This window comes from Gopherus flavomarginatus, chromosome 3 (genome assembly GCF_025201925.1).
Source record: "Gopherus flavomarginatus isolate rGopFla2 chromosome 3, rGopFla2.mat.asm, whole genome shotgun sequence".
NCBI classification, from domain to species: domain Eukaryota; kingdom Metazoa; phylum Chordata; order Testudines; family Testudinidae; genus Gopherus; species Gopherus flavomarginatus.
The window spans coordinates 38,911,133-38,927,881 of record NC_066619.1 but is presented as its reverse complement, the minus strand read 5'-3'; the positions used below and the strand labels follow the sequence as shown (position 1 = coordinate 38,927,881).

Genomic DNA, 16,749 nt, shown 5'->3' with positions numbered 1-16,749 from the left:
GCAAAAGCCAGAGTGAGGTGAGTGGAAAGTGTAGCTTCAGACAAGCTGGTGAGATGAGGAACTGACCTGAATTGGAAGGACAAACCTGGGGCTGATTGGATAAGGAGACCAGCACTCTGTCAGAGGCCACAGGTCTCAAACACCAGTTCGCAGCGCTTTTAGGAGCCAGTAAGTTCTGAGCAGTGACCAGTGCGGTGTTAACAGATGCCAGAACTACAAGCTCAACACATAAGAGGACTCCAGTCCTGGAACCGGACTGGTGGTACTGCGGGGGTCCAAGTTGGTTCCCAGCTTTTATTTAAAGCAAGCAGACGAACAGGAAGTTGTCTGTTTCCCCTGGATTTCCCCTGTTTAGAACTGCCTCCCCTGTGCTATGTGCTCCTGCTTCCTGACTCTAGTCTCCTGGTAACCTGAACCTGCCTGACACCTGATGCTCAATCTGTACTCTAGCTTCTCTTGGACTCTGATCTCCTGGTTTCTGACCTGGCTTGGCTCCTGACTCATGCTCTGACTCTAGGTCAGACCACCCATGTAGTAGTAGTGATACACTGGGAATGTACACCGGTACTGAGAGGTAGGAGGGAGGGATCAGGCTGAGTGGGGACGCTGGAACTGGGAACCAATGAAGTAAATAGGTGGTGGGGGCTGGGAGCCAGTTGGTTTGGGATGATACTCAGGTCAGACAAAGAGCTGGGGGGAGGAGGAGGACTGGAACTAGCTGGACAAGAACACTGGGATTAGGAATCAGTGAGGGGGTGGTGGAGACAGATCTAAGAAGAAGCTGGGATGCTGGGGGGAAAGCTGGGACTGGATATGCAAAGAGAATGGGACAGGAAGTCAGGGAGGGAGTGCAGGGGACTAAGATTGCATAGGAAGACTGGGAATGGGAGCTATTTGGGGGAGAGGGGGAGGAAGGAAGAGACAGGTCAAGGAGCCAGGAGTGGGGAACTAGGACAGGCTGAACAAGGAGACTGGGGACAAGGAGTAGAAGCGGAAGAGGGAGAGTAGGACTGGGATGAGAAGCCTGAGGTGTGTAGGTTGGGACTGGAAAAAGGGGGCAGGAGTGGTGAAGAGAGAGGAATGGGACAGGCTGGAAGGGATGGGGAAGAAGGGGTCAAGGCTGGCGGAAATGGGTAGAAGTCTTTCCTCCAGAGCCTGGAATCAGGAGTCCTACAGATAACAGAAGAACAATTCCTGATTTTTACTATTCCTTTAATGCCAGCAAATATCTATGAAACCCCCTGGCAAAGTCTGAGTGTCATTCTTCTAGTGTTGGTCCACAGAGATGATGGAGATAATTAATTAATTAAGATGAGCTATTATCACCAGGAGAAAAAAAAACATCTGTAGTGAGACGAATGGTCATTGATTATATGTTCCTCACTTTCCGTGTGCTCAACTTGAGACCCTGGAGCCTGATTTTCAGAAGTTCTGAGCACTCATAGCTGCAACTGAAGTCAATCGGAGCTGTGCTTGAATATATGAAGCGCCATATAATGCTATGTATGCCGAATAATCAGTTCCTAGGCATCCCAAATTAGGCATCCAAAATTATGCTCTTGATCTTAACCTCTCTGCTTCTGTAAAGTGAGAATAATGCCCCTTCATATCACAAGGTGCTGTAAAAATGTTTTTGAAGTACTCAGCCACTATAGTGGTGAGTGCCACAGAAAAGCCCTTGAGGAAATTAATAATTGTGACTTCAGAGAAGGATTCAAAAAGTATGCAGTATACTCCCCCACAATACATTCAGAAAGGAAGTATGAGAAGGATGTTTATTTTGATTTAGTGGAATTTACCTGTCAGAGGTCTGGATTGTTCCTGGCTCTTACAAGGCTGTGGAATAGGAAGGACATAAGGAGTCATTCCCCTGCCTTGTGGAGCCTATGTAAGTCCCAGCAGAGTTGCAGTCCCTGCACTGCGGAACATACAGGAACAGCTCTCTCCATCCTCCCCAGGGGCTAGCCATCTTTTATGCCGGCAAACTAAAGTAGCTGAAAAATAGAAGGCACTGCCCAAGGTTCTGGACCATATGGAAAAGCCTGAGCAAGAGCTAACTCAGGCCTGGTCTACACTGACGGGGGTGGCGATGTAAGATACGCAACTTCAGCTATGGGAATACCGTAGCTGAAGTCGAAGTATCTTATTCCGACTTACAGCGCGGGATTGATGTCCACGGCTCCCCCGTCGACTCCACTACCGCCGCTCGCTCCAGTGAAGTTCCGGAGTCGACGGGGAGCGAGTTCGGGGATCGATACATCACGTCTAGATGAGACGCGATCAGGACCGGCGCTAGGGGTTTGAACGCCCTAGGCGGACGGCAATTTTGCCGCCCCGCGCGCTGGTCCTGCGGCTCCAGTGGAGCTGCCGCAGTGGTGCCTGCGGAGGGTCCGGCGCTCCACGGCTCCGGTGGAGCTGCCGCAGTGGTGCCTGTGGAGGGTCCGGCGCTCCGCGGCTCCAGTGGTGCCTGCGGCAGCTCCACTGGAGCTGCGCAAGCAGCCGACCGTCCACAGGCACCACTGCGGCAGCTCCACCGGAGCCGCGGGACCAGCGGACCCTCCGCAAGCAGCACTGCAAATTGGTCTGCAGACAGCACCAGGTGTGTCATTCAAATGGACTAGTGTGACATTTTATCCTGAGTTTAGAATAATTGAAATGCATTGCACTGAATCCCTTCCTTGGCAGGCATCCCAAGCAATGGCATGCTATTTATTTGGTTCTGAGTACATGGGTTCTGCTGTGTGTTGTAATGGAAAATCATCATCTTTTATAATCCAAGGCTTGCCAAAGTCATTAAAAAATAGACTTTCAAAATTGTATACAAAGGTTCTGTGGTGCATTTTGCAAAATGGCTTTAGAATTAGATACCATTAGTGCTTACTGATGGGCTGTCAGCGATGTCAAAGCCATTTTGAAAATGCTTAACAAATATGCAGAACCAGCTCTTCTTCTTTTATGTAAAAGTTCCTTTTCATAATATTAAAAAGAAATTCGAGCAATGAATTTTATTGCTTGTATACCCGTTGGGTGAGTAAATCCATTCAGGCCAAAATTTGCCAACTTGGATGCCTAATTGATTGCACCTAAATCAATGGCCTGATACTGAGAGGTGTTGAATTATTTCTCCAGTGCCTTCAAATGAAATATCAATTTTGGTGTTCTAGGCACTAGGTTTCAAAATTTTTTCTTCAGTCTTTAGCCTTATGCATTTTATTTTAAAGATTCTGATAGTGCCATATTTGCCAGTGCCTCTTACCTTTTTCATTGTTACAGATGACTCTTTAGAGGCAGCAAAGAATCCTGTAGCACCTTATAGACTAACAGAGGTTTTGGAGCATGAGCTTTCGTAGGTGAATACCTACTTCGTCAGATGCATGTAGTGAATGCCTACTTCTAACGAAGTAGGTATTCACCTACGAAAGCTCATGCTCCAAAACCTCTGTTAGTCTGGATCTGTAAAAGCAGCAAAGAATCCTGTGGCATCTTATAGACTAACACGGCTACCTCTCTGATACTCTTTAGAGGCAGTGGCATAATGCGTTCATGTTCTCAGTCCAACTAGTTCACTCCATTCATTCTTAGCTTCTTTTCTGGGATTTTTATTGCAGTTTTCAGAATTGCAACTCTTTATTCACTAGCAAAAATCTGCTCTTTGTCAATAGTGAACTTGATTAAAAGACCTACAGTACATCGTTTTCATCTGGCACCAAATGCAGCAAAATCTTTCACACAGCTCTAGGCCATAATTAACTTTTTCATTATTTTTTATTTTACCTCCTCATTAAAAACACACATTAGAAATGGCAAGCCTTAAGTTAAACTTCTCCCTGGACAATTGTAACACATTAGACATTTTTGTGGAGTATTATAGTGATTAATTTCACTGTTGATTCACTTTTGAGCACACCCATTAATACACACCATATTATAATTCCTACAATTTTTAAATTGCTTTAAGGTTACATTGGCTATTTTTCTTAAATGATTAATTTAGATTTTCTGATTTAAATGGTAATTAGAAATATTTTGCTAAAACTTGCTGATTAGGCTATGACTACAGTTGTAGTTTATTAATATTAGTCCTGAGATGAGTAATGAAAAAATCATTGTATTAATAGCCCTGGGCCTCCTCTCTGTGTACACAGAACAGATACACATGGGCACAGTGTCAATTTTCCCCAGAAAATCCCTGACCAATATACTTCAATCCTGACCTGAGGGGCCGCTCCTAGGATAGAGTGGGCATTTAATCTCTGATGATTCAGCCTTTTAGTTCTATAATGAGACTGCCAAGAAGGGTGCAAGCTTAGGTGATGCTTTTTGTATTCTTGACAGGAATCCATTGGGAAATGGAATGAGACCAGTGATTGATTTGATCTAGGACACAGAATAAATGATTCCAATTTTATCTCATTATTACAACAAGTGTCTTGGAAGCACTTAGAACATGAATCTTAAAATGGTGGACTCATAGAAAATATTTGAGAACTTCTAGCAATGGAAATTCTCCCCTCTGTGAGCCCAAAAGGCTGGAGAATTGGTTTATAAAGTGACTGCCTTTCTTCCTATAGTCAGAAAACTGTTGCCAGCATTCAGGATGAGTAACTTCAAAAACATAGTTACTGATCTTTGGTTCTTAGACTGCATGAGGTACTGATTATTTTCAGTTGTGATTGACTACTGTAGAAGTTGTGGGTACTCAGCACTTATTAAAATCACACCATTAAAAAAATTCTGGCAAAGTTATAATAAAATGTTAACATATGACTTCATACGTTTCTTATTCAGGATCAGGTTAATATTTAAAGAACCTACCTAAGATTTAGGCTTGCTGGCTTGGGAGCCCTTGTCCTTTGAGTATGCTGAAGAGTGATCAAACTTCTAAATACCTATCCTCTTTTTAGCACTTCTTGTGTACATACTTGGTATGAAAGCTTTTCCATTACAAGGACAGTCCATATCTTACTATACTGAAATTTGATAGGAGGAGAAACCACATTTTTACAATAATATGCAGTACAAAATCTTGCTGCTAACAATAAAAAAGAAAGTAATTATAGATCTTTTACTGGAGCATTAAGTGAGCAGGTCAAGGGATCTCAAGGAAGCTGGAATTTTGTCATAAAATGAAAATTTTTAATAATTTCCCCCAAAGCCATCTAATTCCTGGATACAACCACTGCATGTGCAAGTAGGTTCCTATTTCCTCACAATCTAACAGAGCACCTAAATATGACTGATATTAACTGGAGTCAAATGTGTCATGTATATTATAATTTGTATACATGTTCTTTGAGCTACACAAATTGAAGATGTATATCCCCTTTCCTCTCCTCAAGATCAACTTTTTTGGCCAAATCTCTCTTCCATCTTTTAGTCACATCATTTGTGTGTGTATTTGTCTGAGAGAGAGATGATTGGTGTTTACAAATAGAGAATTTAAGGTGAATTTTCTCATGTTTTAGGTGCAGAAGCTGAGGGTTTCTCTGTAAAGATCTGAAGAATATACACCTTACGTACTCTGTTTATGTTGACATGCAACTATTCTGACTCTTGTACCTGCCCAAAAGAAAGAGGCTGGTAGGGGATCAAGGGAAAAGAACAAACAATACAACGCATTGATTTGTTGATGCAGATAGATGTATATTGTGACCTTTTTTAGGTCAGCCCAGACCACTGAGGGGTTATGTCACCAGAGCTGGCTCCAGGTCCCAGCGCGCCAAACGCATGCTTGTGGCGGCATGCCGTGGGGGGCGCTCTGCTGGTTGCCGGGAGGTCCTCCGCAGCTCTGGTGGAGCATCCGCAGGCACGCCTGCGGACCGGCGAGCGGCAGAGCGCTCCCTGCAGCGTGCCGCCGTGCTTGGGGTGGCGAAATGGCTAGAGCCGGCCCTGTATGTCACTGACTGCCCTGCAACTCTAGGTGCCTTCAATGCTATGGTTCTATAGCTCACAACCCTGCAGCAACAGCCAGCTTGCAAGTGTGCAGGTCACTCCCTGACTTTCACCACCCAGTTATTTTTTGTAGTTTGACCCTCAACACTCTCCGGTCCCAAATTTAATTAACTAGTGTCTCTTATTCAAATAAGTATTTCTCACCAAGTCTCTTTTCCTGCATGACTGATCAGACTCTGTGTCCAGGACCCTTCACAGATCTCGGTTCCTTTGTCTCTACAGGTGAATTATGCCCAAATGGCTGTCTGTCTTTGCTTATATCCTCCAGAGTTGAATGACTTTGCTTCAGGAAGCCATCCTGGGAAGCTAAAGCCATGTTAATTTTGCAGTTTCCTCCCTAGCCTCTTAACTATCTCCCCTACTTCCTAGTTTGATGGCTTTGTTTACCTTTTTATGTAAACGTACCTTCATTGTCTCTGCCTGATGACCAGGCTAGTCAGAAAAGCAAATACATGTTCTTTGTTAAAGGTAGACTGGACTTATGCATTGCTTGCCCATCACATTTTAAACTTTGTATACATCCTATATATAGACCATTCAGTGATTTTTGGATCAGCGTGTTACCGGTTCTCGTATGCTACCTTACTTGACACATTTTAGATACAGATTATGACCACAGTGTGTTAGGTGTAGTGAGTATATCAGGCCTGACAAAAGTTGTTGACAGGGTAGTGAACCACCAGTGGGCCTCTGTGTTACATAGATATATACTGGATTGCAGAGTACGTTAATTCCTATAAATAGCTGGTCATTTGCTATTACAGCAAAGAAACATCTGTCAATATTGTATTGGTCGCTACATTCATCCAAGTTTCTTCAGTTTACCCCACCTAGCTACTTTTATTGATTCTTTTCTGCCTTTTCTGTTTAACACCTTTGCCAACAGTTCTAGGGCTACCTCAAAGATATTGAATTAATTTTTATTATGAAAAAGGAACTGGAGAGGAGAATTATAAAATAAGATCTGTGTGTGTGATTATAGATATCAGAAGAAACACTGCGCTCCAACACTGAAGACGAGGGCCCTTTCCAAGGAATGGAACCCTATCTTGTGCGGAGACTTTCCTGCCGCAACGTCCAGCTTCCTCCTCTGGCTTTCAGACAATTGGAGCAAGCAGACTGGGATAAAAAGAGTGATATGGAGACTATACAAAGGCCCACCAGTCTTCCACTAAGGATTCCTCCATTGATTGCCATCACATCGGCAGAGGCCAGTAGGTAAGTGTTGACCTTAAATGTTTCCCACTTTTACTCCTTTACTTTCAATGAGAATTTCCTTTGAAATAGAGTCAGAAAATCTTCATAGCTAAAATGTTAGACTCCATGCAAAAAAGTAAATGAAGGTAGATTTCCCCCCCCCCCCCCCCCGCTGCCATATCTCCAAACCAAGAAATGAAAACGATTGCTACAACTGGAGTAAAAAATGTCTGTTCTGTAATGTTTGGAACCATTTTGGTAGTGCTGGTAGAAAATGTGAACAAAATATGATAGTGTTTTCTAAAATTATGTGACTGAGATTTAGTCATGCTGCATATACACCCTTGGTCATGTCAAACAGAAATGTTGGGAAAAAGTGACTCAGACCATTTGAGATATATTATATTAAGAAAAGAAAGACTGCCAGAGGCTTGGATATCTAGTATTGGTGCAATTTGTGGCTTTAGTATATGTGGAAATATTTCATATGCATACAAATTGAAAACTAAGAAAATTTTGAGAGGATTAGGTATTTGTTCCTAGTTGTTGATCAATAGATATGTTAGACAGATAGTTGTACGTAATATGTTTTGGCTGTAGTAGTTTGTGGTCCTATTCTTATGGAATTATCTCCTATCTTGTCTGTGACTTCACTCACTCTGTGTGCGGGTGTGTTTTATAGGTAGGGCTGGCAGTGCCATTATTAAAGTTGTGTGACGCTTCCCATTATTGGACCCTGTTTTCAGTTGCTTATAACTTTGCCAAATGTTAGCCATTTGGGATGAAATTTTACATGCCAGATGTCTGCCTCAGGGTGACGATGATGGCTTTTTTTAAGCTTCAGCCAAATGATTCGGCCATTTCAGAGAACAAAGTTACAGAAAAATAAGGAGGTGTTTTGCCCATGTTAAAATCATTTTGAGACACTTTAGTGCTCCCAGACCCTGTAGCAGGGATATGAAATATGGTAATAAAATATGGAAATATGGAGGGAGAGAGGCCTTTGTATCAAGGATGTGCCTTTTGCTTTTCCTGTGAAAATCCACCTGAATTTAGCCAAGTTATTAGCCTTTGAAAAGTCTCAGTTTGCACATGATCGGTATAGACTTGCTAGAGCTTTGCAGACAGATAACTCCTTGAATATTATGTCCAAACTGAACATACTCCTTCCTGGGGCTGAACAGGATTTTCCCTGTAATTGTAGTTCTAAGCTGCTGAGGTTCAGGCATCAGACCAGGTCCTCCCTGAGTCTTCTTTTCTCAAGACTAAATATGCCCAGGTTTTTTTTGAACCTTTTCTCATAGGTCAGCTTTTCTAGACCTTTTATCATTTTTCTTGTTGTCCTCTGAACTCTCTCCAATTTGTCCACATCTTTCCTGAAGTGTTTTGCCCAAAACTGGACACATTACTCCAGCTGAGGTCTGAGCAGTGCCAAGTAGAGCGAGACAACTAGCTCCCATGTCTTACATATGACATTCCTGTTAATACATCCCAGAATGATATTAACTTTTTTCACAACTGCATCACATTGCTGATTCATATGCAATTTGTTTTCCACTATAATCCCCAGATTTTCTTCAGCAATAGTACCACCTAGCCAGTTATTCCCCATTTTGGACTCAAATGTTTGATTTTTCCATGGGTGGCACGTGAACCCCCAGTTCAGGGAGGCTAACCCCCTGCCCCTCCTCTTCCACCTGAAGCCCTGCCCTCGCTCAGCCCCCTACCCTCACTCTTGCCCACTGGGGCCAGAGGATCCCAGAGTCCCCCACTGTGGCCAGAGGAGCCCTGGCCAAGCAGGCCCGAGCCATCCCGAGCTGCCCTGAGGCCCTGCCCACCGACCCAAGCTGCACCCAGCCTATCTGCCTGAGCTACCTTGAGCTTCAGCCAGCCAGAGGAACCCTGAGCCCTGGTTGTCCGTAGGAGCTCTGAGCCCTGCTGTGACCCGGCCCTGGGGTCATGGTGGGGAATATTAGCAGAGGTTTGGGGAGGCTTAGCCTCCCCAATTCTCCATTACATGCTGCCCATGGATTTTTCTATCCTAAGTAGAGTACTTTACGTTTGCCTTCATTGAATTTCATATTGTTGATTTCAGACCAAGTCTCCAACTTGTCAAGGTCATTTTGAATTATAATCTAGTCCTCCAGCGTGCTAGCAACCCTCTCAGTTTGGTGTTGTCTGCATCTTGTATTCAGTAATATTCACTGAAGATAATTGTTCCTCAAATGGTAAAGAGAGTGTCGTACAATTGGAGAAAAATACTCGTGTGTGATAAGAAACAATGTGAGAGACAGAAAGTTCAAATAAAGAAATAATTACGAATCTTTGGTGAGTGAATTTGTTCCTTGTTGAATTCAAATATGAAATAGGGAAGGCAGTTTAAAGTATATTCCAAGTAAATAATAATAAAAATAGAATTGCCAACTCTTTCAAGTAGCTTTGATGTCTCCTGTTCAGAATGTTAGTAATGCCTACCAAAAGTCTACAGAAAGGTATGGATGATATCCAAGCTGCCTGTCTCTGTGAAATTACCCAAGTACAAGATACCTATTGCTCCTATAGGGACATAGCAGACCTCCCTCACTCTGGTGTGTGAAAAAACTCAAGTACTATAGGGAATTCTGAAGATTATTACAGGAGATGAGGACTCTTCTCTCATTGATGAATAGGTGGAGGGGGAAATAGTGTACAATTAATAGAAATTATTTATAAGGAAGGAAAGTTTCATTGTTTAAAATGTCTTTAAAAAAACCTAAGAGTAGGATTTAGAAATCCTATATGGCTTTCTTAGTAAAGTACTGTGAAATTATTATGACTCGAGTTGAAACACCAGCAGTGTGTAAGACTCACAATGAAGACGATCCCTGTCCCGAGGAATTTGTGATATAATGTATAAATTCCATTGTACAGGCTGAGTTCCATTTTTTCCTTAGGAAGTCTAGGGGCCCATTTCTCTTTTCACACCAGTTTTATATAAGAGCAAACACCATTAAATTTGACAGAGCTGTTTCTGATTTGCATCAGTGTAGATGAGAGTGAAATCAGAACTTGAATGTTCATTGCCAAATGATGAAAAATGGAAAGTTGTCCTCTCATTTATCTAAAGTTTTACTACTTAAGATGTAAAATTGTTTTTTCACATTGGCAAACTGTTCCTTTTTATTCTTGCTCATTTTCTTTTGAATGTTTTAAGAGTGTTAAATATATCTAGCCTGTTTCTGATCTCACATTAGTGTAAAGCCAGTTAATCAAGGCCATTGTTGAGATGAAGGATTTGTAGGCTTTATATTAATGTTTCACTTCTAGAGCAGCTAGAAGGAACTGCAAAAAGAAGTGCTTGTCAATTGATGGGTTGAGCATGCTGCTGATAGCAACTCAGTTACATTGATTAAATTTAGTGATTGCCAAGCCTTCCATATGGCAGATTAGAAGTATGCAGGCAGCCTCTTTTAATATTTGTGAAAGTGCTTATTTTTTAGGGTTATATTTCAACAATGAGCAACATATTAGGTTGCATATATAATTATCAATGTGGAATATATATATTGTAAGATGGGATATCAATAATAGGTTTCTGAATGTGAAGAAATCCTTTAACTTTTAGTCTGTTCTCTTCAAATAACAAGTAGAGAGAGGTGAAATTTTTCACATAAATAGTCACCAAAAAATGTAGTTTCAGACTGGCTGAATCTATTTGCACATTTCTATTGACTTCACCAAATAACATTGACTGAACCAAAAAAGTCAAAACATTTTGGTAATGTTGAAATGAAACATTTTATTTCAACTCAAAAAATTTCATTTAGACTTTCAGGCATTTGACAAAAACAAAACAACGGATTCACAAAGCAGGGTGAGTTGGGAGTACCTCCTTTAGAAATAGAGCCCTGCCAAATTCACGGCCATGAAAAACACATCATGGACTATGAAATCTGGTCTTTTATGTGGTTTTACCCTATACTACATAGATTTCATGGGGGAGACCAGACTTTCTCTAATTGAGGGTCCTGACCCAAAACGGAATTGCGGGGGGGGGGGTCACAGTATTGCCACCCTTGCTTCTGCGCTGCTTTCATAGCTGGGCAGCTGGAGAGTGGCGGCTGCTGGCTGGGAGCCCAGCTCTGAAGGCAGAACCCCACCAGCGGCAGTAAAGAAGTAAGGGTGGCAATACACCATGCATCCTTACTTCTACGCTGCTGCTAGTGGCAGCTCTGCCTTCAGAGCTGGGCTCCCAGCCAGCAGCTGCCCCTCTCCAGGTGCCCAGCTCTGAAGGCAGCGGCACCGGCAGCAACAGTGCAGAAGTAAGAGTAGCAGTATCGTACCCCCCCCACACAATAACCTTCCAAACCCCCCCCCCCAACTCCTTTCTGGGTCAGGAACCCTACAATTACAACACCATGAAATTTCAGATTTAAATAGCTAAAATCATGAAATTTACTATTTTTAAAATCTTATGACCATGAAATTGACCAAAATGGACCCTGAATTTGGTAGGCCCCTACTTATAAGTATTAGCCCTGTGGCTAGGGAACTTATTTCAGATATTGGAGACCAGAGTTCAATTCCCTCCTCTACATGATGAGTAGAAGAGATTTCAACTTGGGTCTCTCCCATTGTAGGAGAGGACCCTAGTCACTGAACTATGGGATATTCTTGGGCAGGACTTTCTCAGTCTCTCATGTTGAAGATCATACACTTTTTATAAATAAATAGTCATTGAAGCAGGGACTTAAACTTTCGATCTTTCAACCTACACATTTGCCTGAATTGTGGGTTCAACTGTAAAAAGTATGTAAAAAATCATAAGTTGTTACAAGAACCTGTAATAACAAATGTTGATGAGAAAACGTGCGAAAGGGAGACAGAATAACTGCGTTAGCCTAAACAAAAAGCCAAGCTGATATGTTCAAAGACTGATGAAATTATGCTTGTTAAAAACAGGTGCTGTGGAGCCTGAAGTTTAATGAGCTCATATGGGTATGTCGGCACTCAAGCCTAGTTAGTGACCAAAATAATAAGGGGATGGGCTATTCCACCCATCATGCCCTTTCTGGATCCTTAAAAGAAAGAGATTTTTGGTGAAAGTAGAAAAGAACAAATAGAAAAGATGGAACAGACAGATAGAGGCAACAGCTTTACCATCATGGCCCTCACCCCCACTGTTTCCTGGGCCCTAGCCCTTCATCATCCTGATCCTGAGAGTTGTCTTGACCAGGATAAGCCAGCGAGAGAGGGACTCAGATGGCATTGCCACCCTTACTGGCTCCAGCTGAATTCCAAACACCAGCTGGAATGACAGTTATTACCATCTTTGATACCATATAAGAGCCTATAAAAGTAGTGGCCTTTTCCCTTCTAAAATTGGTCTTTAACAACAGAAGCAGCAATGATATCTCCAGCCCATCTCAACTCACTTCTCTTTTCTGCCAAAAGGATCGTTATTACCATCTTTGATACAATTTAAGAGACTGTCAAACAGGGAGGCAGTGGCACCAGAACCAAGGGGCCAGGTGGCCATAGCCCTCAGGGCCGGCTTTAGGACATGCAGGGCCCAGTTCGAAAAAGCTGCTGCCAAAATGCCACCAAAGACAGCGGCAGTGATTGAGCTGCTGCTGAAGATAGGGGAGGCAATTTGGTGGCAGCTCAATCGGTTGCCACTATTTCCGGTGGCACTTCGGTGGAAGGTGCGGGGCCCGATTCCCGGTTATCAGTGGAATCGCCCTAAAGCCAGTCCTGATAGCCCTCCTACTTTTTGCGAGTGGATGGACTCTGCACCCTTCCCCTCCTTTTCATCCTCAGGCCCCACCCCCTGGCCAGGCCAGTGTGAAGCCCGGCTGGGAAGCCTGGGCAGTTGTGGGAGCCGTGCAGACTCTCCACCTGCTCATGAAGTGAAGGGGTTGAAAGCAGTTGCTAGCTTGTGTCTCCCTCCCCCACCCCCAGCTCTCCACCCAGCCTAGGGCAGGTTAAGGTCAAGGGTTCACAACTCTGTGCCAGCTCATCATAGCTGTCTGTGTGGGTCTCCATGACCCTGCTCTGGCCAGGGGGCAAGGCCTCGGAGCTGCAGCCCGGCCATGGTAAGAGCCGCGCAGGCAGCTGTGGGGAGCTGCAGATGCTCCATCTGCCCTGGGTGGGGGGCCTAGGGAGCAGGGACACAGGCTAGGGGTTGCTCTCCTTGGGCTCCCTGCACCATGGGCAGGTGGGAAGGTCTGCCGCAGCTCCCAGTTGCTGCCCATGCAGCTCTTATCATGGCCAGGTTGTGGCTCCGAGGCCTCTCCCCCCTGGCTGGAGCCAGGGGCAGGAGAACCATGTGGGTAGCTGTGGGGAGCCTAGGTCCCTCCACGTGCCCTGGGTGGAAGAGCTGGAGGGTGGGGACACAGGAATGGGGCCGCTTTAGGCCCCCACCCACCGTGGGTGGGCAGGGGGCCAGCCCCCCAACCCCATTCTGACTTCTGGCTTGGCTGTGGGTGGGGCCTCTGGGGAAGAGGGGGACGGGGCCTCGGGGCAGCGAAGGCCCCTGGCCACCCACTTTTGGGAAGGCTCCAACATCCTTGCAGGGAAGCAAGTGGTTCCTTCTAAAAACTGTCTACAGCTAAAGGGAAAAGGAACACAGGAAGCTGTTAAAATGAAAGCCCAATTTAATACTTTATATTTCAGATGCTTTAACTGTTTTTTCTTCTTTTTCTGTATCTTCAATAAAAGTTGAAAAGGATTTATAATGACATGTTTGCGATGGTGCTAAGCAGGCTGAGGTCTTTGTACACCAAGCCCCATATCTTGTTTAACACCATATCATGTTGAACAGTGATTGGGTTATGTTAATGTCTCTGGCTTGCTTATTTTATCTCAATACAACAGTTCCCCCATATTCTGGATGAGTGCCCTAAATCCTCTGGGCTGTAGAGTCATTTTCTCTCTTGCACTGGCTCAATGGCTATTTATTGTCATCATGAATTACTATGAATTGCCACTATAAATGACAATGAATGATGATTGGTCCAGGGAAAGGACACTTGAAATGGTCTAGTCTGAATAAAAACAATTTGATAGGTTAGTCTGACTAAAAGGCTTCTTGAAATATGATCCAAGAATTTTCAGCCACCCATCCATGCAGATACTATTGTATATTCCTGTTCCCCTCCCATCCACAAGAAACATCCATCTGGTTACATCATCTCTAACAGATAGATGAGGTGACCAGCTACCTCAAGAATATCTCAATATTAGTTTCAAAGGATGAAGTGCAGCAGCAATCTCCAAATCACACAGAAACACACCTCCAGATGTTACAGTACCTCCAGGAATGCGTCTGAGCCTGGGGAATAGGAGCCCTTAGATTGCTCCTAAAGCCTGACTTTTGCATGACAATGAGGCCAGCTGTCTCAATTTGCAACATTCTTGTTATAATGCTTCTGCCCTCTTAATATGCAATGTGATTGATGTAATCTGATGTGAAATGTCACATTAGTGAGATGCCAGTTCCGTAAATGGAAAAGCCTAAAATGCATTTGGAGACTGCATTTAAAAAGATATTTTGAACAAAAAATCTTTGGTGTTTTGGGGAAAGGATGATGTTACACAGTTCTCTAATTACATGCTAGCAAGTTTCATGACATTTCACTTGTGTTCCCAATTAGGTGAGCATGTTTCATATGATCAGTTTGACGAGCCCTTTTGTTACCCTAAAAACTAGTATGTTATTACTTCTGAGCCAAGGATTAATCCTACTGATAGTTCCAACAAATCCACTGAAACTAAACTTTATCTAGGGGTTCACACAGAAATAAGACCAAGGTACAAATTGCATGTAGCTCTTGTAACTGAGTTGTAACACAACATACATTAACCTGAACTTGGAAGAAATCATATAACTCTTAGACCTCCTAAGAAGTTTTAAACGATATACTTCTCTGATAACTTTAGACTTGGTACGTTTTGTTATGAACCCATAAAGAGGCCTGTTTCCATAGGCTGTTTTGCTAAGATACTTGCATTTTTCTGGCAAGTCTGTTTTCCAGCAAAGGATCTATTTTAGAGTGAAAACGAGTCTCATGTTCTTGCATGAAATATAGGCTAACATTTGCATTTTCTCTGAAATAACTATTTCAGTATAATTGCAAGTAGAGCAAAATTGGGAGATAGATTCTCAGAAACATGCAAATAAAAATGACATTTTTCACTGCAAAATTCTGAAAATACAAATTTCAGAATATCACACAGCTGTACTCTGTATATGCTTAAATTGCATTTCCTGTTATTATTTACTGCTTTCTGTGTTGTTCATACACTACTTCTCAAGCATGAATGTTATTGTACTATGTAAGGTTTATTTTAAATTGCTCTAATATTGTTTAAATATCTAACCAAGTAAAAAGATTAAAAAAAAAAATTGGTGGCATTAAAGACCATTGTGGTGACAGGGACAGTAGCTTATACCATAGCAAACTTTTGGAATTGTAAATGTTGCACATTCTTAATCCATGAAGCTCCATCTTTCCCATGCATCTGCCCCAGTTTAGCTAGCTGTTCAACGATGATGATGATGGAAAAATATTGTAAATTAGATAAGCAATGTCCTACTTAAATCTTTAAGGGTTGATCCAAAGTCCATTAAAGTCAATTAAAGTCTTTCTACTGACTTCTGTGGGTGATAGATCTGTCCATAAATTATTTTAAAGTTGTCCCTACTTCCCTCTCCCCTCTTTGAGATGCAGTAGTTTGGTCATAATTATCAACTGTTTTGCTAGGTGCAAACTGCCTATGAAACATGGGTAATTTCTCCTCATTTTTGAGAGGAATTATTTGGAGAATTACGATCGATACTCTAATTGTATAGCCTGAGAGCACTAACTTCTAACATGGTAAATCCTCGTGTCTGTCTCAGGGTCTCCCACTCTTGTCCCTCCTAAAATAAGACATTAAGGGCCAGATTTTTTTATCTTTACTCAAAAGATGAGTTGTATTTTACTTTGCAAGTAGTAAGATACTACTCAGCATGAGTAAAGGTGGCACAATCTGGCTCTCAATAACTTATTACTCAAGGAAAGAGTTTCAAAGAATAATGGAGAAAGCTCTAGCTTTTATTATAAAATTGCCACAATAATTTTACTGTCCAGTAAACTCATATTGGAAGTTGTAACTGTTCCAGGTTATTGTTTTAAGAGCTTGAGTGTTGCCAGAGATGATGAAAATAGGGAAATTGGACCATAACAGAGCAGCATGCACTGGAAATGAATCCTGGGAGAAAGCTGCTATTCAGACATATAATTTTGCAGCTCAGCAGGGTAGTTTATGCACAGAAAATAAGTGGGAACTACAGTGTTGAAAGATAGGGAAAGAAAAAGTTTCAGTTTGATTCATTTTCAGACTCAAAAATGCTGTTCTTTGGGCCCCCAAGCCTCAGCTGTCTCTAGCAGCTTCACACAGGTTTAGGCTGCTTTCAGCAGAAGCAGCTGTGCACTGACTCACCTGCCAGTAAGAAGAATGAACAGTAACACAATAATTCTTAGCATTTGTATAGCATACATCTTTCTTTTAAAAGTGTAGTAAACATATTAACTAATTCTCATGTCACCTCTCTGACATAGTTAAATAGTCATGCAT

General features: G+C 42.6%; 1 protein-coding gene across 2 annotated transcripts in view; it reads left to right on the top strand.

Moving 5' to 3' along the window:
• Window positions 1–16,749, top strand: part of PDE4D (phosphodiesterase 4D) — a 1,077,829-nt gene that overhangs the window by 275,099 nt on the left and 785,981 nt on the right. For both annotated transcript variants that reach the window (XM_050946931.1, XM_050946933.1), the window contains one exon: window positions 6,935–7,170. In XM_050946931.1, coding sequence (XP_050802888.1) covers window positions 6,935–7,170 — 236 coding nt within the window. The remainder of the gene's footprint in view (window positions 1–6,934; window positions 7,171–16,749) is intronic.